Below are 21151 nucleotides of genomic sequence, written 5' to 3' on the forward strand. Positions count from 1 at the left end.
GGGCCTCCATTCCAACAGTCATTCATTTTGTGAGAAGTTTGAAAAATGAAACTACATCACGTCTGCATATCAGTCCCTTTATTAAACTCTCATTTGATACACTTAGAATGTAAAATACTCAATGTTGTTATTGGCTTATGTGTGACTGATCAGAAGTTCAGTAAGGAGGTTCCTGAATCCTCTATCTCATCCTTCTGTATTTGGTACTTAAAAATGATGCAATATTTTGGTCTTTTTCCATTTGCAATGGTAGATTCTAATGCCCTGTTTTGAGTCAAGGATTTGGTTAGCTGAGAGACTGAGACTTTTACAGTATAGTTATAATTCCAATACATTTTTGTATATATATTACTCTGATAAATGTGAAAGACAATGTTCCTCTAAAATGTAGAGTAGAGATAACTTTATAATCTTTTTTTTTTCCCTTTCCCTAAGCAATATGTCAGTGACTACAGAGAGAGATTAAAAAAACCCACTTCCCTTCCTCCCTGCTATTATGGAAAATCGGATAAAGCAAAGCAAAAGTAGGTTACTCTTCCTTTTTGTTTGCTTTGTCTCAAAATAGGAGTTTTTCAGAAGGGTATTAAAGCTTATAAAATGTGCCACTGCTCATCTCAGAGATGGCTTTAACTCTGAAAAAACATCAGGTAGGTAAAGTTCCCCAAATACAGACAGAAGGTTTAAAAACTCTTTATGTTTCTGAAGTTGATGCCACTGGTACCAAAGTTAAAAAACCAAAACCCCCCAACTGGTGTGTGAACCAGTTTGTGTTTAATATTCACAAGTAAATGGAGCAGTCTCTCTTTTGGAGTGTAAGATGTGGTGCTTAATCTACAGCAGGATCAGGGCCTTAGTCTGAAGAGAGGTGGGAGCTGCAGTGGGCTCATTCCAGTGGCATTTCCCTGGGGAGTTAAAATGCAGCCCCGTTGCAAATGCAGTTGTAGGGGATTGTTGTGCATCTGCAGCCGTCACTTTCATGGCTGAAAAGTATCACTGAGGGGTTGCCACTGTTACTTGTGAGGTCCTTAAAACACCAGCAATGCACAAGTTGTGTGCTGGGTTGTGCCCACACCCTCCTGTCTCTCTAGGCTAGGAGCAATTAATGGCTGAGACTTGCTAAGAAATCCTTACCTTAATACAAATATATTTGGCTGTTTTTTCCCCCCTGTATTTCAACAGAGTGCAGCAAGTTTAATGAAGGTCAGACTATTGCTGAGGATTCCTTGTGTCCTGAATTCAAAACAAACAACCCACTCCCCTCCCCAAACCTCTCTTTCTCCTTTTCCCTGCCTCTTAAACTGTGTTATTTATCCAACTACTGAACATTCTTGTGTGTCTCAGCACAGGAACACTTATTTTCCCAAAAAGGCTTATGCTGGAAAATGAAATCAAGGAAGGACTAAATGTCCCAAAACACAAACTGTTATTTGTGTTTGAGGGGAATTGCTGGAACCCAACCTTTGCCCACATGATTGCACCTTACTCTCAGACCTTTTTTAACTACAATTTCGCTGTTTGGATGAAGTCTTAAGACATTTTTATGCCTCTTGTGCTGTTCTATAAGTAATACTAGGCAAAATGTTAAAGTTCATGGGAGTTAGATTGCTGTGGAAATGACGAGGGGAACAGTTTTCAATCAAGACAAAGTAATTCCAAGGCAATGCCCACAGTACTAACTCAAATCAAATACACTAAATTTTACATTCATTCCCTGTTCCTTGGGTGTAATGTTGAAATGAAAGGCAGATTTCTCACCCCCAGAACGAGGATACTGAAATACATTCTTTGTTGTTTTTACAGCAACCCTTGTCACACGACCTGCTTCTCTGCTTCATTTGCTGTGGAGCTGAGAGGAGTCCTGGGACGAGGAGGATGCAGCCAGGTGAGGAGAGGAGCTCTCTAAAGGTGCTCTGGGTGGTTCTGCAGGCACATGATGAAATCCTGAATTGACTGCCCCTCGTAGCAGATCTTGTAGATGGTTGTAAATAAAGGAAACCTAAAAGAAGCATGTAGCAATGAAAATAGTTTTTAAAGTTTATATAAACGTTTCCATTCCTTTTATAATGGGAAAAAAACACCCAAAACTTGCCTTTTAATGTAACCAAAAAAAAAGAGAAAGTGGAAAATTTTTCTCTCTCTTTACAACATAATTTTTAATCCAGGGTTGCCTTTACTGGAGGACTGCACAGAGCAATTAAGAGGAGCTGGAGGCAATTCTTGGGGGTGAGAAGAGCTGTTGTTTTGGAGACAAAATTACCATCTAGTATTTCCTATTTACAAAAAGGTCTTGAATTGCATATCCTTTTCTGCCTGTGTGCAAAAGGCAGACCATTCATTACTGATAGCTAAAAGACTGAGAAGACTGACAATTTCTAATGACTTTCTTTTCCTGGCTTAAAGGGTTCCTTCCCTCTTGCAAGTTGTCTTACTCAGTATGTGGTAAAAAATGAGTGCACTGAACAGCTTGGAGCTGTGCATGTAACTCAGGGCACTTCTAGGATCCTTGTTAGATCAAGTTTTGATTTAAAGTTCTCATCCTGTCAAAATAGGCTTTTCTCTCCTAGTTTTGAAAGATTAATGCCATTCCAATCTTCTGTAGCTGTTACAATTCTAATAGATTGTGGGGGTTTTTTTCAAGTATTGTGGCCACTAAGTACTGAAAAGCTTTCAACTGATAACCTTACATCATCCTAAATGAGAAGCACTTCTTTATCTCAGCATTAGTTGTAGCACTAAAGCATTTGACATCAGCACATATTACCTATTCAATGCATATAACAACTTCTGGTTAGGAGTATGCTTCTGAGTTTTAGACTGAGGTAACCTAGTTAAGGTTTGCACTGTGAGCAGTACTGCTGCAAGCTGGCACAGTGATATCCCTTGACTGCAGATCATGTTTGCAAGCTGTGGCTCTGCCTATGGCCTTCAGTCTTCTTTAGGGGGATAGGGATGTCTGGTTAGCTCCCCTGTATTATTATTTCTATTTCCTATATGCCTGTCTTCACAGAATCACAGCATCTCAAGGGCTGGAAGGGACCCTGAAAGATCATCCAGTCCAACTCTGCTGCCAGAACAGGACCGACCTAGAGTAAGTCACACAGGAACTCATCCAGGTGGGTTATGAATGTCTCCTGAGAAGGAGACTCAACACCACATCTGGGCAATGTTGCTTCTAACACTGTCCAGCCTTCATTCCTCTGTACTGGCCATGGCAAGAAGGAGTCAGGCTAAGCTGAGCTCTGAGGGTGCCCCAAGGTAGAAGGCAGAAATGAACAAGATGACCAAACACGGGTACTGTTAAAGACATTATGGATCTCATAATTTGTTGTTGACTCAGTTTTTTTTCAATCAAAACACTTACTTCTCAAGCATGTTTTTCTGCTTCAGAATCTTGTAGACTTCAGCTGAGGTCTGAGGACCTTGCAGCTTTTGTCCATTCAGCATCTCGTTTTCCAGTTCCGCAATGGACTAGAAGAGAGGAGACTGATTACTTGGATCAGAGGGGCTATTGCTGCGATACCAGCAGTTACCAAGAAGGTAAACACTTAACAATGCCTCTGTAAAACACAGAAGGAGCTCTTTGTGTGTTAGTGTAAAATACTTCCAAATCCTCCTTACTTTTCCCGTGCGAGCAAAGGCTTCTGCTACTTTCCTGTTGCGTCCCCCGTAGCAGGTGGTGATCAGATCAGCGACCCCGCAGCTCTCCAGGAAGGTGGCTATTGCCACTGGACCCCTGCAGAACATCTTGGCAAAGGCCACCATTTCCATCAGCCCCAAACGTATCACTGCTGCCTTGGTGTTGTCCCCAAAGTCCAGCCCGTCGCAGAACCCGGCACCCACAGCCACAATGTTCTGCAAACAAGGGTGGGGACCAAATACAGAGGAAGAGAAGGAAGAGCCAGGTGAGAGGTGCTCTGAGCTGCCAGAAACCCCCACATCTGCCTTCACCTGAACGAGGCTCAGTTTCCAACGGCCCTCACAGAGAAGGTGGGCAGTTAGATACTGTTGGACAAAAGCATGTGGACTACTAGAAGACTTAAGTGTCTCTTGTTATTCCCATGGGCAAAAATCAGAGCAGTTTGTTCAATACACTGATCCTGCAGTCACGTGGCACAGGCGCAATTAGTGCTTTGCTTTTCTGCTAGTTCCAAGTGGGGACTCACTGGCCTTCCTGCTTGATCTATTTAAAACATCCCACATGGAGTCAGTCTAAATTTTAAGGCAATAGCTTCTCTGTACAGATGGCTGCAGCAGATCAAATTGTGGGTTTTGCCTGAATAAATGGTCAGTAGAATTGCCTTTTTCTATAGGTAAAACCAAATCTCTTGGGATCCTAAACATCTTCCCAACTCTTCACCATTGTCCTGCACACCTCCCTCCCCCACCTCCCAATTCCCAGCCCCTAAAAATGTCCCTAAATAAGTGTAGTTGACTGTGTATGAGTAATATGTCACCTAGTACTGCCATTTAAGTGTTTGCTCCAGGCATTCACAGGCCATAGTGCAGATTTTTTCCCTTTTTTAGCAGAGGCAATGCCAAAGCCATGATTTCAAGAACAGCAAAGTTTTCCCAGGAAGCAGAAAGAACCTCTCTCCCTTCTGTGCCTGCCCCCCATTCCAGCCTGTGTCTAAAAGCAAAATCTGGGGGTATTTTATTTTGTACGTAGGGAAACTTCTCCTTCTGTACGTAAGGTTAAACAGGACCAACTCTTTCCTAGCCAGTCATCCCCCTCCTCCAGTGAAAGATTAATTATTGAAGTACAAATGACTGAATGGATACAAAAAGTACAAAAGGTCACAGGCTGGAGTTGCTTTCAGCATATTTAAAAGCAAACTCCAAATCTCACTCAAGTGCCACCTCATTGGAAACTGGGTGATGCTGGCACCATTTCTGCTCCAGCCTGGGATCTTGAAGTGGGCATCACTGAATGCTGCACAAACCTGTTGCTAACACAAAGCATCATCTCAGAGGCAAACCTTCTAGCAGGTTACTGCTTGAACCATGGAAATAAGTTATCAGTGGGAACCACTATATCTAATAACACTCTTTGTTCCATGTGCTTAAACATGCAGACAAGAAAATAGTGGACTAAATTCTGCCCTCAGAAGCAGAAGTGCCTCCAGTAAAATACAAGATAATCCAGCCCTTTTGAAGTGCCTCACCAGTTACATTTTTCAGTAACTTCCTTGTTCTTTTCCAGGTTGGAAAACTGGCACATCAACTACACATCTTGTCTGTGCTCACTCATTCACACAGTGGCAGGACTCAGACCCTGTGGTTTACAGGACATTCAGGTGAGGGTAGAATTTGACCCTAATAAAACCCTTTTGGTTGGAAAACACTCACTTTTAAGGCTCCACAAATCTCCACTGTATCAGAGTCAAGCACCACGGTAATCCTGAAATTGGGGGTCTGCAGTAATTCTTTAAAGATTTCCCCTTGTTTTTTGTTTTTGCACCCTGTGGGAAAGAAGGATGAAAGTCAGAGGCTTTTTTGCAGTGTTTCAGAAACTCCAACCTGAAATAAGGTCCCAGAGACCACTTGAGCTTTTGTGGTCCCAGTAACTGGGTGTTGCTAAACAAGAAATCTGTGTGACAGCAGTTCCTGCTGCTGGAAGCTGCTGTTAAATGTATGCAACTCCCAGGGCATTGACCCAGCATCATTTAATAACACTTCAGAGAGCTTTAAAGTAGCCCCTAACACAGCTTTCTGCCTGAGAAAGCTTGTATAACCACAAACCTTGCAAAAGAGAATATCTACAGATCACTTTGTAGAGCACAGGGGTGTCATTTCTGCTTTGAAAATGTAAAACACTATTGTAGCTAAGTATTGTTATGAGGCACAAATGATTAGTGCCCAATGAACTCCCAGTTACAGTGAGATCCACAGGTGATGAAGTTGGACTTGGCACTGCTGGAAGGTTTTTGTTACCAGCTCTACAGAGATGATGTCTTTGCAGTGCTTGCCTTAGGTACAGAGAGGAAGGGTAGAGAGCCTTCAGGGGTAATCAGGCTGAGGTTTGCCTTTATCCAGAGAGCCCTTGGCCAGCTGGGCAAAGAATTTTGAATGGAGCTTCACTTAAATTTTGCTATGAACAATTTGGGTTTCCTTTGGGGAGAGGTCAGCAGTGAGCTTTACTAGCCTGAGGCACCACACTCTGGTAGCTGTGGGGTTTCTGCCCCATCTCACAAGAAACTCTGGGCTTGATTCTTGTTCTCAACAATAACTGATGTTGAGGGATACACAGTGTCTTTCAGATGGCTGTTTCTGGGCTACGTGGCTTTCCATGAGGGCACAAGCAAGAGGCAAAACTCTGCATGGTCATCATCACCACAGGGCTTCAAAATGGGCCAGAAGAAGTTAAATCCCCCCCCTAAAAAGTGAATATTGCCCAACTCTCCTACTCCTGTCCTATTTGTGCCTAGTTGCTCTGTCAGCAACAAATGCCCAGCTGGTATGGTTTTCACTGTTGCTGTAACATTTTCAAGGGAAAGGAACAGTATTGCAACAGTATTTTGAGGGTTTTTGGCCTTCCCTAGCTATGGAAGGAGGTAACTTTAATTTCAGCTGACTTGAAATATCAATGGGGTTTAAAAATTACTGGATGAACTTTCCAAGTCAGGTCAGACCCAGTTCTGGGAGGATCTGAGGCCATGTCTTGGTGAGCAGTCCAAATGCAAGGCAGGAACGGACAGTTACTAGTTGGGTTTGGGCTTTTTTTGTTTGTGTTTTTCTTTAGGGTTTTTGAAACAAAGAAATTTGAAGATGGAGAAATACCCCTCAGGGAGCATCAGCACATAGGAGATGACACTTCTCTCTCTAGACTGCAGAGTGTATTAGCTGCTGATGTGCTCAGTGTTGAGCTGTACAGACAGAAAAGGTGGCTCTTGCCAACTCCTACAGAAACAGGATTAAGCTATAATTTTTCAAGGGATGCAATTAGATCTCAGCACTGAAACCTGCTGTTGGTTTGGGTCTGATCGTGGCAGCACTCCCTGGAGATAATACTGCCTTCCTGAACGAGCCCAGCAGGCACTGCACCCACCATCCTACTTGGAAACCACACAGGCCCGACCACACACCCCTGATTCCTCCAGAGGTTATCCCATTGCCCAGCCACAGCTACCACACCTTAAGCCACAGGCAGCAGCTCTGATTTGCTCTTTGCAATAGTTACCAATGGTGGTCTCACAGAACTTCTCATCAGCCACTTCTTTGGCTATGTTGGCACCCATAAGCACACTGATTTCTATTTTCAGTTTCTCTCGAATGAGGTCAGATATGAGCTTCAGGCCCTCAGGACCCTCATCAATCCCCTGAATAAAAGATGATAGTTAAAGCCAAGTCATTAGAACAGGAACATGACAGCAGTAGAGCACTGTAAAGCAGAAAGTGTCCTATTGCCTGCAGCTCTCTAGCTTTAACTGGAAGGATTTGGGTCTTATATCCACCAGCATTAGCCATTAATACAAATGCTCTGGGTTTGTACTGTGAGAAGGGAGTGATGGTTGAGGTAACCCTGCAAGAGGCCTCACACGCAGTGCTGCTGTCCTGAGACTTTCTTTGATGCTGTACTTTTCCTTTGTGTTAAATTCCTGTGGTACAGAACTAGACTTTTAAATTAAGCCTAAATTAAGTAGTGTCTTTTTTGCATGATCTCAGTGCTTCATTGGTGTTAAGGAGTATACTGAATTGTCTTGGGGTTGGGTTTTTTTAAGCTAAAGAAAGAAGTAAATTTGCAGGATTCTTCCTCTCCTCTCCTCTCCTCTCCTCTCCTCTCCTCTCCTCTCCTCTCCTCTCCTCTCCTCTCCTCTCCTCTCCTCTCCTCTCCTCTCCTCTCCTCTCCTCTCCTCTCCTCTCCTCTCCTCTCCTCTCCTCTCCTCTCCTCTCCTCTCCTCTCCTCTCCTCTCCGTACTGCTGCTTGTAAGAATATTTAAAGAGAAAAAAATCCCACATCCACACCAAAAAAAGAGGGAGGAGCTGGTATTGCAGTCTGAAAAAACTTGAATTACATTTCCTTCATTACAATTTTAAACTGGATATTTCCTGTAATGCCATGAAAAGAAGAAGTGGTAGATTATGTTCCTATGCCTTGCCTCTGGCTTTTAGTTTGAGATTCTCTTCAAATATTAATTCCTTTTAAGATTATGATAACCTGGTACCTCTAAACTTAAAAACAGACTCTTTGGTTCATGCTAGATTGAAATTGCTTCAGTTCTGCAAAGTCCTTAGTGTTATGGTGTTGTTTTAATGCTGCCAAGAACAGCTTTAGCATGTACTTGGAAGAGGCCCTTTGACCTAGTGCTCTTTCTAATTGGGAGTTAATTGAGACTGTAGTCTGAGTATTTTTTCTGACAGCATCTCCACCTTATGTAGCCTTTCCTCTGCCTATTTTCATCTCCATGCTGGTCCAAGTGGGATCTGATCCAGGCTAAAGATGGCTGGCAAAGATGGTTACTCAGCCCAGCTGGGTTGCCCCATCCTTTCTCCTCCTCAGCCACATGAGCAGCAGAAAGGCTGGCAGAGCCTAGATGAGTTTTAACTCTTGCAGAAAGAAATGCTTATGTTTATGCAGAGCATGCAGCTGAGGGCTGGAGCTTCTACTCTTTAAGTTGAAGCTATTTATTTACTACATACAGATTCAGTCTTGTGAAGCTGACAACTTACCTTGATCAAGGAAATCCCAAATGTCCCAGGTTTTATCTGGCCTGCAATCTGCTCACAGATTCGTCCAATGAATTGATGGGGCAGAACAAACACTAAAATATCTGCCTCATTTGTTGCTTCAACCACATCTGGTACAGCCACCTGGGACAAGAGTGACAACCAAAATGAGCCCCAGGTAGGAATCCTCAGACTTTGCAAGATACCAACACGCTGACTGCAAGATGCATTGCAAATGTCCTTAAAATTAACTGGCACTGTGGTTTAGCTGTTGGCTCTTTGTGTAAGCAGCTACAGATCTCTTCTGAAATATCCAAAGCAGCTTAACTATCTTAGGTTTGGATTTTAAAGAATGTTTTTTAATCATTGATCCCAGCCGCATGGGGATAATCTGGGGAAGACAATATACTTTCTAAACTTGCAGTGTCCCAGGAAGCCCCTTCACTGGTTCAGCTTCTTCAGGTGGATCCTGAAGATGCTGAGGAAGCCCATATGGTTCTTCTGAATGATGGCATTGAGGAGCACAGGAGCAAACCAGGATGGTCAGACAGAGCCTCTCCTGGCAGTCTTTAATTACCACACAGCAGCAGCAGAGAGCTACTCAGGAATAAACTATATCAAAAGGCAGAGATTATCATCACCTTTGGGAGGTATGTGTCTCTGTTTTAAATGTATAGTAAACTTGACCAACAGTTACAAAAACCTGTACAACATGCTTAATAAGTAGCAAGCTCTATCTTCCTCCAAATGCTGGCATTACTCAGAACAGCAATCCAAGCCAGGCTACAGAGGCAAGTGAAGCTGAGTCCACTATCAGGAGCAGTTTACAATCAAAGCAAACGTTGCCCTTGGATGCAGCCTTGGAGCACACAGCCTAGTAGGATTTCCAATGGGAGAATTAGAACTGCTGCCAGCAAGGCTGCTTCTCTGGGAAAACAGCAAAGCAGGAGAGGGGCAGAGGCTGGCATTGCTGAACAGATAGTGCTTCTCTCTCCAAAATGTCACAGAGCAATGCAAGGAAAAAATCAGGTTGGGTTTCATACTTTTCCCCCCACAGTCAGAAATGAAGATGTGAGGATCCCTCCAGACTTCACTGCAACCAACTGGTTTCTGCTGGTAAAGCCTCAGACTTTGCTACAGACAGGATGAGGCTGATCTCAAGTGGTGATGACAAGCCTGTTGATCTGCTAGAGGGTTGTAAAAATAACAGTGCCAAGTCACTTGTAACACAGGAGAACTGTGTGCCAAGTTCAAACCACAGGAGGGGTGCAAGGATGCAATCACAGCACTAAATGCAGTACTAAATATAACCTCTCCCCAAACAAGGAGGCCCACCACATGCAGCATCTGAACTTCCTTTTATGACTGCAACTGTTCCAAAACCACAGTGCTGCTTTCTTTAATTCACAAAAGAGTGGCATTTGGCAAAATCTTGAACAGCCAAAACCCCTCACCTTGCTTGCTTCAGTAGCAGGAAATTATCTAAGCTGATTAATTTGAGCAGAGATTTTAAACAGTATTTTGAATGTTAATGACAATTAAATACCTTATATTTGTGCTGGAATGTACAGCATCATTAATTATAGCAGTGTGTTCCTATCCTGAAATCACTCATGAGCCCACAGCTCATTATTCATCATCTCCTTGCAAGCCACAGCTGTTAGTTCTGCTGTTGATTTCTCTTTTAGAAGAAGGGAGAGCAGTATCTTCCTCTTTTTTTATTTCCAGAAGATGCTGTGGGTTTGAAATAGCTCAGCTCTGTGGAGACAGATCTCTGCCTGCCATTTCTCTGAGCTATGCTGATTTCTGCCAGAAAATGCTGATTTTTGACAGCACTCAACACAGCTGGGTGTTTGAAGTTGCATATGACATACAAGCCAAGCAGAAGTCACAGGAGGGAATCATTCCAGTGAGTTACATGTCAATATTGAAGTCAGTTGGGTGGCAAACCAGAATGAAGCAGTGAATTACCTCCTAGTTTTAATTTTACAGGTGCTGCTGCCCTCATAAAAGATAAAAACATTTCAGTTTTGGGTTTTTTGTTTCAACTTACCACATTTTTAGGTATCTTGTATCCAGGCAGATATTTAACATTTTCATGTTCTTGGTTGATTATTTCTGAGAGTTTTCTTCCATTGATGATCTCTTCAAACACCCACATCCTGACGGTGGGGTCAAATCTGTTGGACTTTTGGACATTTTTGCCAATGATCCTTGCTATGGCTGATCCCCTGTAGAAAGACAAACAAAAATGGAAATAACTCAGGAAACAAATAGTTTTGTTTGTGAGTAGGAAACACAAATTAAACATAACTCACAAAGGGTCTGTAGTATAGAGCTGGTCAGGTGGCTTCTACATTTATCAGACTGCTTTATCCACTACTCTTCATCAAAATCCCCTCAGTTTAAAAAGTAGAAACAAAGAGAAAACATCACTATAAGAAGAGACCTGGAGGTCCTGGTGGGCAACAGGATGAGCATGAGCCAGCAATGTGCCCTCGTGGCCAAGAAGGCCAATGGCATCCTGGGGTGTATGAGAAGGGCTGTGGGCGGTAGGTCGAGAGAGGTTCTCCTCCCCCTCTACTCTGCCCTTGGGAGACCACATCTGGAATATTGTGTCCAGTTCTGGGCCCCTCAGTTCAAGAAGGACAGGGAGTTGCTCAAGAGAGTTCAGGGCAGGGCCACAAAGGTGATGGAGTGGAGCATCTCCCTTCTGATGAAAGGCTGAGGGAGCTGGGGCTCTTTAGCTTGGAGAAGAGGAGACTGAGGGATGAACTCATTAGTGTTTACAAATATGTAAAGGGTGGATGTCAGGAGCATGGAGCCAGGCTGTTCTCAGTGATGGCCAATGATAGGACAAGGGGCAATGGGTACAAGCTGGAACAGAAGAGATTCCTAACAAATACAAGGAAGAATTTCTTCACTGTTCAAGTGAAGGAACACTGGAAGGGGCTGCCCAGATGGGTTGTGGAGTCTCCTTTTCTGGGGACATTCCAAACCCACCTGGATGAGTTCCTGTGTGACCTACTCTAGGTGGCCCTGCTCTGGCAGGGGGTTGGACTGCATGGTCTTTTGAGGTCCCTGCCAGCCCTTCTGTGAACTGAAGCCACATCAAAGATGATAGACTGGGAGTGGGATATACCATTGACACCCCTAAAAATACAGTATCCGGGCTTAAAATCTCTCTTGCTCCTCAGATAATTCCTTTTTTTTCTGGAGACCAATAAATGTAAAAGAAGCCAGGTGGTAAAGCAGTGCTGAAGGATCTTGCTGTGACAGGCTTTGTGCATCTCAGCTAAAACAGATGCACCTCACTTTCCTGCCAATGACCAAACAGTTGGAATAAGGATTTAATGTAAGAGTTACATCTTCAGACATTGTTGTGTTCTGGGAAAAAAAAAAATCTTCAACCTGATGGTTCTCTTTATTGATTGTTCTAATTATCTCTGTCACAGTTTTCTCTTCTTCAGTCACACTGAGCATTTTTTAATCTCAGTTCAGATCACGATTTTCTTTCCCCATGACCACTGCAGCCTTGCAAACGTTTATTTTCTTGGCAAGAGAGAATTAAAAACCCTGCAGAAAATATTGGAAGCATTGCTTAATGCTCTTTAAATTACATGGGGAGGAGGGGTGATTATTTTTACTCCTCTCTTCCCTCTTTCCATTTTAATACTACTTTAATCTTTCAAGCACTGGCAATTTTACTAACATAAGTGAAAGAGGAGCTCCAGTTGCAATGCTCTTGCCCTCTAACCCACTTGTAACACACCTGCAACAAGGTGTGTGAGCAGGATTTAGCTATGGTATGTTTTCTGGAACTGATAAAGGTACTGAGTATATCCCAGAGGAAGTCTAAGTAGACCTGTGCTGTCAAAGGTTCAACAAGAAACTACATTATAACTGGCTCTCCTTGGCTCAACCAGACTTGGATGTGACAGGTTTTGCACAAGGCTGAATTGCTCAATCAGTAATAAAAGAAAGGCTTAATTAATATTTAACAATAACATCCTACTGAGATCAGGTTTCACTTTGCTCCATGTTGACTATATGCTATATCTTGAGTTGCTGTAATACTGTTTTTTGCTTGGTTTGGTTTTGTTTTGGGGTTTTTTTTTCTGTGGGTTTTTTTGTTTGGTTGGTTTTGTTTGTTTTCAAGGGGATGATTGGGTTTGCTCCCTTAAAATATTTAGAGAAATGTTTTAGGGGTGAACCTTTACCATAAGAGTTCTGCTTTTCTGAAACAAAGGCATGCAGTCGTGTTGTACTTTCATAGTATTTATGAATTGACTTATGTTCTGGTTCTCTTACCCAGCTGTCATCAGAGAGCACAATCAAGGCTTGAGGAATTGTGGCTTTGCACAAGAAAAAACAGGTTGAGTTTTTTTTTTGTTACAGATAAACTTGAGATCTTAATTCATTGTCCAGGAACTATTGTCCTGGATGATGAACTTAGACCTCAAGCCTATTCATAAAAACAACCTTTGTAGCTATGTACCAAGTTCATATGATTTTCTGTTGAAAGATGGAGACTGCAGCTCTAACCTCTGAAATCCTGAATGTGACTCACACCTCTCAGTAAGAGAGATCTGACCTTAAGCTCTTAGCAGAGCTCTCATTAGCACCACACTTAGATGTTGCCACCCAACTGTCTTCCTATTGACAGGATATCAGCAAAGGTATCTCAGGCATAAAAATAGCTCCATCAAAGTTCAAAACCTGATGTTCTGTTTTACTTAGTCCACTTAAAATTCGGTCACTGCTCATCAGCCTTACGAAGGAGAATTGCTTTGTCCATGAAGGTGAGTGGGTAGACTACACAGGCTGAGCAGAAGAAGGCTGCTTGTGCAAGCAAACCCAAGGACACTCATATACAAAAACTTTTCCATGGTTTTATTTTCTCCAAAACTCAATTTAGTGAAGATTAATAGAAGGCAGAGAGCTCCACTTAGAGAATTTTTTTAAAGTAAGTAAAAACTGCCACTGGGTCTTGTTTCCCCAAATACTTTAATTCATGCTGGAAAGAATTTACATATTGCTAAGAAAAAAGAAAGCTTTTATCTGGAGATTTCCTATCAGTATAATGAGAAAGCTTTGATGTGGAATAACTCAAATAAGACCCATCATTTACCTCTGTGAATATGAAAGTGTTCATGGCCTACATGGGAGCTGCTGAAAAACGGAGCTTAAGGGAACCCAGGAAGCAGCAAATCCCTCCCCTGCATGTACACAGGGCAGGCAAATATACATGTGCTGTGCCTAATGGTTTTTCTGTGAAGGTCTTAAAGACCTCAGTAGTTGCAGGTCTCTTCCCTTCCCTAGCCAGCCCATCCCAGGAATTTGCTATTCTTAGCATTAGAAAGATCATCCCCACATTTAACCTTTCTTACTGCAGTTTGAGCCCATTTTCATTCTGTAGGGGGGAAGATTGTTTTTCTCTTTAAGATGCTTGAAAGTGCCTGTGTCTTCCTCCAGTCCTTTTCTTAGCCAACCACCTCACATTTTTAAAATGATAGTATTGCTTGGGTTGGAAGGGACCGTGAGAGGTCTCCAAAGCAGGAACAAAGTGATCTCAGATGGTTGCTCAGGGCTTTGTTCAGTCAAGTCTTGAAAACTCGCCAAGGACCACCTCCTCTCTGGGCAACCTGCCTCACTGCTTTATTATTCTCATAGGTTTTCAAGGGTTTTTTTTTTTCCTCCCTTCTGTCTTTATATATTGAGTCGGAACTTCCTCTGGTTCAACTTATGACTGCTGGCTCTTGTTTTCCTTCCATGCACCTCCATAAAAAGCCTGGCCATCTGTCCATGTTGAATACAAGAACCTAGTTCAAGCTGCACCTTTGCTGAAGGCTCAGCAGACCAAATGAATCCAAGAAGAATGGGAGAGTTTTTGGACTCTGAAGAGCCAGGTAGTGAATTAAACCTCCAATTTTCAAAACAGTTAACTGAACCATGACTAATGTGAACACAAACCTTCCTGCACCTGTCTGGCAACCACAAAACGTGGCGCAGCACTTACTTTGCTTAACCACATCACCCCTGGCAGTGTTGACTTAGTAAGTCCCTGTGACCTGCTGAACTCCTGCAGCTGACACGAGCTGTTGCAATATGCTGCGTCACGTGCCAACCATGTTTCTGAGCTGCAGGCAAGGCTCAAAAGCAGTGTGTGATCTGAACTGTCACCCAGATATTCAGGAGGAACATAAGGAAAGAAATGTTTGACAGAGATAAACAATATATCTCTACATTGTGCTATGAGAACCTGTTCTGCCACAAAGGCTATGAATGGATGAGATTAAAAACATCAGAGCACAGTGTTTATCTCTTTCCCAAAGTTTACAGTCTGTGTGTATGGTAGGAAGCAAGTGATAGGCCCAAGCAGACAGCCAGACAGTACAAGTAGCTAAGTGTTGAATGAGCTGGGGTCTCTGTATCTCTATGGCATAACTCCTTCCAAGTTTGTAGGTACGGTGGAAAAAAAAGGAAAACTTTCTCGAATACAGATCTGAAGGAAGACAACTAAGTGGCTTTGGAGAATGCCTCATGGTAAGGGGACAGCCTGGGAAAGGCAGGATGCAGCAAGAGAATGACGAAGGCTGTCGCTGTGGGCTGACCAAAAGTAAAAACTAACTCCTAGATGTGGAGACATGGCTGTTAAGGGGCTTGGAAATGACAAGGAGAGGCCTGCACAGGCTTGGATGCCTGTGGTTAAGGTGAGGGAGAAGAGGGCAGTGGGAAGGGATGCAAGCAGTGGGATACAATCGTGAACATGGCAATTGGGGAAATGCTGGTGCAGAAACAATGGGGCAGGGCTGCATCCATAAGAGACAGAGAAAGCTAGCTGTGTGATGACGAGTTCCTGAAGACTTAGTTGTGCAGTTACAGGTGAAAGGCTCCCTCTGGGAGATGTCATGCATAAAGAGCCTGTGATCTGGAAAGAGCAGGCATGTGGGGCTCAGAATGCAGGGGATAGGTTTTGCAAGGCAGGAAGGCAGACAGCTGTGCTTTAACTCTGCTGTGTTCTCAGCAGCTTGCAATCAACCACTCCCTCACCTATTGATTTTCTTTGGCATTTGCTTCCACTTAGCTGTCACATATTTAAAAAATCTTAAGGAGCTTGCCCTGGTATAAAAACAATCCACAGACCTACCCAGAGGCTGGGTTTTCTAATCCAAACACATGCACATACATGTTGGTCTGTTTGTGCTCAGCTTACATAAACTGTAAGAAAACCAAGATGTGATGTCCAGTGAGATGGGGTGTTCTGACTTCTGCCAGACCCCCTGAACTCTGGAGAGCCGTGCTTTTTTTCTGGGCTAGAAAGGACTGAGCACTGAATGGGAATAAGGATAAGAGGCACCTGAAGGCAATGCCTGTCCAAGGCTGCTGCTGCACCCAGGTGCAAACCGACACGGCTGAGGAGGGTGGCAGTGAAAGGTGCCAGGGTCGTGGCTTTAAATGGAGCCTGTGCCTCGGATTCTTCCAAGGGATACTACCAGCTGCTCAGGGCCCGCATGTGTCCTGCCTGGGCCCCGCCACAGGCACACGCAGCGGCCGCAGCACTGCTGCGCTCCCCTCCGGGCTCGGGCTGTTGTGGCACCCCCTATGACGGCTCGTACCCCTCAGCTGCCCCTTCTCACGGCTGCTGCATCTCTCGGGGACGGTCCCTGCCCAAGGAGCCCCCAGGGCTGCGGCGGGACCGGGGCGACGGTTTCAGGACCACGGAGACCAACCCCCCCACCCCCCGCATCCTCCCCGCGCCGCCGCTCCCCGCACCGACCTGTCGGGGTGCAGCGGTCGGTGAGGCACGGAGGGGCCTCTCCGCGCTGCGGCACTCACCAGTTCCCCGAGCCCACGATGCAGACGCGGAGCGCCGACATGCTGCGGGCTGCCCGGCTGGGCTCGGCGCGGCTCGGCACGGTTCGGCTCGGCTGGGTTCGGCCCACCTGGCAGCACCGCCCTTCCCGGCCCGGCCCCCGGCGCCTGAGGGAGGGACAGGCGTGAGCGGGCGGCGGCCTAGGGGCAGCGCCGGTACAGCCCCCCCGGTACAGCCCCCCCGGCTCCGCCCGCAGCCCGGCCGCTGCTGTGGCCGGATAGGTGCTTGCCCCGAGGCGCTATCCTAGCAACGTCGCCTGAGACCGGGGAGGATTCGGTGTCCTGGAGGGGGAATGGGGAAAACGGCGCCTTCTCCGAAATGCAGGGGAATGAGCTGAGTGGGGAAGGCGGGAGCGGGCGCTTGGCGCGGCGGGCGCCGTCCTGCCCGTCGGCAGCCCCGTGGGCAGCGGGAGGGCTGCTGCTGAGGCTCTGGGGCAGGGAGGAACACCTCGAGCTCCAGTGGCCCAATGGCTTAAGTTCTTCTGACAGCCCCATGAGCACCGGGGGAAGGTTCTGAGTGTGTTTGCAGAGCCAAACGCTGCTGATAAATCGGGGTCTATGTCACAGTTCTTAATATGGGACATGAGATGAAAGTTATCTTGAGGATGGACAGAATGGTGTGTCGTTCCTTTTCCCCTACATGGTCTAATGGTGCATGATGCCCTACAAATCACCACATTTTATCTCTCAGCCCTCCGCTACACCATCTCCTCTTCAAAGCAGCCTTCTCTCTTGTTTCTGAGCCAGAGTTGGATTTACTGCTTTCCCTGCTCTTGCCCTCCTGCTTCCCCTCATCTTGCCATGCCCAGGCTCCCCCGGGAGCTCAGCGGTGCCCGCATCTGCTGCCCTCGCACCCACTCCTGGCTCGGTGAGTTCCTGGCTGCATGTGAAGAGGAGGCCTGGCCCTGTGATTCACCAAGGGAGGCTGGCTGCCAGAGCTTCAGAAGCCCGTGGGTGTTTCTGGAGGTACACATATGCTCAGCTCGCCTGCTGTCGGCTTCATTGGTACTGATGGCAGTGAGAATGTCTGGGGACACAACAAACAAACTAGGGCAAAATCCTGCAAACTAATATCTTGAGAAAATGACCAGGACAGGTTGCTGAAAAGGCAGGTGTAGCTGAGACCCTTGGCATGTGTGAAGTCTGATGAGGAGCTCTGTGAGAAAAGGCATTACCCACATGCACAGTTTGAGCACAGCCAAGACACAAGAGCTTTTCTCTGGTTCCCAGTGCATTTCCTCCAGTCTCCTGCTTGTTCTCCATGATTTGCGCTTTCCCTGGCTGTATAGCTCCTCTGTGCCTCTTAGCTCTCTTCTGTCTTTAACTTATCCCCCCAAAACCTATGAAGATCTGTGGAGGTGAAAAGGAGACATTATCCTTCTTGCTTTGTTCTTTCCCAGTCTTCTCTGCTTGTTGCAAGTACTTCTGTCCTGGTGAGTCCCTGAGCCCCAAGGGGAGAACACACTCATTAAAGTACTGGCATCTAATTAATGCAACAAAAGATGCCCCTAGACTACATAGTACCTAAGAATTGCAAATTGTAATGGTTTCATCTAAATTAACAGGGAAACTTTTAATTACAAAGGGAAACTGTTTCGGTTCAGTGGTCCCTGGGCTGACAGATTTGAGTGCCCTGCACATTCAGGTTGCACTGACCATTTGGCAGAGTTGAGATTGGCAGGGGATGAGCAGGCAGATGGGTATGGCAGCACTTGTGAAGAGCAGAGGATGTAGCCTGGGACTGTGAGTGCATACATTATAAATCTGTGATACTAATTGGTCGTGGAAGTAGCTATCTAGTGCTGCTGCTGAACTGAACAGTAGAGTCACTGCTCCATGGTGATGGATAGGAGAGTGTTCCCACACAAAGGCCTGTTCCAGGCAGTCTGCAGACAGGTGATGTCAAGGCTCTCTCAGTGACAGTGTTGTGTGGGGACACCGAATGGCCCTGAGAAATGGGTCTTTTGGCAGATTCCAGAGCCCTGGAGCCATACAGCACACTGCAGTGCTTGCTGCTGACTCTTGTTTTATCAAGCAAGGAGAAGGATCTGCTCTTTTCCACAAAGGCACAATGTTTGTTTTTCACATAACCCCTACCTCTCAAGTGTGAGTCATTAGTACATAACAGACATAAAAGCTCATTCTGCTTAACAGGGAGGATAAAGACAACCCTCTCAAGGCCACCTCCACCCAAGCTCACCTGATCTGCTGCACCTAATGGGCTCTGCACATGTCAGCAGCTGGAGATCACACAGATGGGCAGTTTTCCTCTGCCAGCAGCTGCTGCAAACAGAAAAACTTCACTGTCAGTGCTGCAAAGCCAGGATAGCCAATGGGCTTTTTTAGCTGAGCCAGGTGTGGCTCTTTCTATGCTGGCATTGTGGTCTTTGAACACCCCCAAAAATGGGACTGAGACAGGCCAGATGTGGCAGACACCAGGCATAGGGTGGGCAGGAAGGAGAGGTGGGGCTGGGTGCTCTGCAAAGAGGGGCTGAGGGGAAGGTAAAGGGCAGTGTATGGTATAGATACAGTCACTGTGTGCTTTGTTTCCTTGGGCACTGGTTGGTGATGTTTGGGCACCCTATTCTATTGGGTGTGTAGGGTAAAGCAGGTGAGTAGGGTGACCGTAGGGCCAGTCCTCTGTTCTACCCTGGGCGAGGCAGAGCTGGGCCTGGAAGGACACTCTCTTACCAGTTCTTGCTGCCAGCTTACAGCCTTATCATGGCCCATCTTAAAATTGGTTAGATTTTTGTCCCCTCTTACTGAGAAGCTGTTTGAGATCATTACTTCTCTCACAGTGAGAGCTGTCCTCCCCATTTCATACCCACCTATGCCCATCTGCTCTAGCCCAAGCACTGTCTAGAAATGTGAATGACTCCTCTCCCCTGGTGCTTATTCTCTGCCCACCTTAAACCCCAAATGTATTTAGAGAGAGGAATCGCATCTCTTCTCACCATTTGTTTTGCCAAGCTCAGTAAGACGAGGTCTCTTACTGTCTTTTCTCTTCCTCTGCTTATCTAGATGGGATTTGTCTGTACGTGTTTCAACATGAATCCAGGTTTGCTGAATACCAATAACCTGAATGATGCCCTAAAATCTCAGCGGAGTTTTACCCAGTGCCTTGTATATATTTACTTATTGTTCCAGGAAGTATGTGACTTGCTATGTATAAGGCTACATTTACCTTTTAAATAACTACATCAGGCTCTTCCTCTTCTGTTGCTCACAGCAGATAAATTCTACTTTATGGCAGAAATCTGATCAATCTGTCAGTGTGTGTCCCTGCATTTTATGCTATTGCATTTCATCTCGTGCCTGTTACTAGGGAATAACAATCATATAATGCTTCCTGTAGGATTTCCTCTCAGTTGAAAATGTCTCCCAAATTTGTCATTAACATTTTCATTCTCACACTCATCATTTTTTGTGCCAAGCTAAATTAGGAAATTATTCAGTAAGACCAACTACTCCAGTCCTATAATTTTGCTGCCAGCCCCATCAGCAGTTTTCACCCCCAATACTATTCCTTTGGCATTTTACAGTGTTTGTGTTAATCCTCATCTTCTCGAGTTTAACTAATAATTATCTAGGTAATGCCAAATCAGATGCTTTACCAAAGTCCAGGTTGATAAGATTTATTAGTTTTCCTTTGTCCATAAATGTAATTATCTTATCAAAAAAAGATGTTGGATCTGTCTACATGTAACATGCCTAGCTTGCACTTTAACTCACTTTCTGCCTCTTTCCATGTCTTTTGTTACTCACGACTAACATTTGCTCTAAAAAGCTTACAGATTTCAGTGAGGGAGATTATTCAGTCTTCAGAAGTGGAGGCTAAAGAGCTCTTCAGCTTTGTGGCTGTGTTGCATGCAGTGATTTCCATATCCATGCCCTTTGGCCCATTAAATGTGCTGCCTCTGCTCTCTAGGACTTCATTTTCTTCCTTATGGAAACTGAAGCAACATATTCCTTTAGCTTTTAGGTACCTGCCTTGCTGTTATTGTTGGTGATGCTTTCCTTTGTTTCCTTTGTAATCATGCAGTGAAACCCTTTTGTTCTTGTCTTCCTTCCCTGTACAGCTCTGATTTGTTTTGATTTTGAGCTGTACCTTTCATTTTGGATGTCTGAAGCATAGTTTTCTCTGTATATGACCCCCTTCTACTTGTTTTCACTAGGCTTTCTATGTATTCCTAAGATATCCTGTGCTGTCTGCATCACTGTTCACATCCTGTGTGGGCATATGAAGCTACAGGTAATATTCTGCCTTATTTTGTCTGTTCTCTTTGGAGAGAAGTGGGAGCCTTTTCTGTCTTCTGACTACTTGAAAGCAAAGCAGAATATGAATTTTGTGCTCTGTGGTAGTGACCAGACAACATCACTCCTCAGCACCTCTAGGAAAGTAAGCTTCAGGGTTTAGGGAAAGAGAAACTGAAAATTGAGCTCTTTTTTTTTTTTTTGCCAGACCTTGTTGTCAGCAGTACTCAAACGTTTAGTTTTCTCACCTGCAGGGCTGTGGGTAGTGTTCAGGTTGGAGTGGGTTTGAGTTTAGAACAAAGGTTTCCAAGTTTAGCCTGGCTGTGGGAGGTCTGCAGATCATTAAAAGCTTACCACT

The 21151-nt window shown here is 44.9% G+C and overlaps 1 protein-coding gene across 3 annotated transcripts; it reads right to left on the reverse strand.

The window, feature by feature from the left end:
• Positions 1 to 63: 63 nt before the first annotated feature.
• LOC104549539 (glycerol-3-phosphate dehydrogenase 1-like protein) lies at positions 64 to 16635 on the reverse strand. Of its 3 annotated transcripts, none has more exons than XM_062005239.1 (8): positions 16504 to 16635; positions 10718 to 10895; positions 8668 to 8808; positions 7178 to 7316; positions 5347 to 5459; positions 3619 to 3852; positions 3362 to 3468; positions 64 to 1996 (listed from the first exon to the last, which is right to left on the reverse strand). In XM_062005239.1, the coding sequence occupies exons 1-8, from the start codon at positions 16542 to 16544 to the stop codon at positions 1900 to 1902; spliced, it is 1050 nt and encodes a 349-aa protein (XP_061861223.1). In that variant the 5' UTR covers positions 16545 to 16635; the 3' UTR covers positions 64 to 1899. The 3 variants fall into 3 exon arrangements, with proteins under 3 accessions (XP_061861223.1, XP_061861224.1, XP_061861225.1); XM_062005240.1 differs by lacking the exon at positions 16504 to 16635 and adding an exon at positions 15815 to 15886; XM_062005241.1 differs by lacking the exon at positions 16504 to 16635 and adding an exon at positions 10983 to 11047.
• Between the last annotated feature and the right edge of the window lie 4516 nt (positions 16636 to 21151).

This window comes from Colius striatus, chromosome 11, assembly GCF_028858725.1.
Source record: "Colius striatus isolate bColStr4 chromosome 11, bColStr4.1.hap1, whole genome shotgun sequence".
In the NCBI taxonomy this organism is placed as follows: Eukaryota; Metazoa; Chordata; class Aves; order Coliiformes; family Coliidae; genus Colius; species Colius striatus.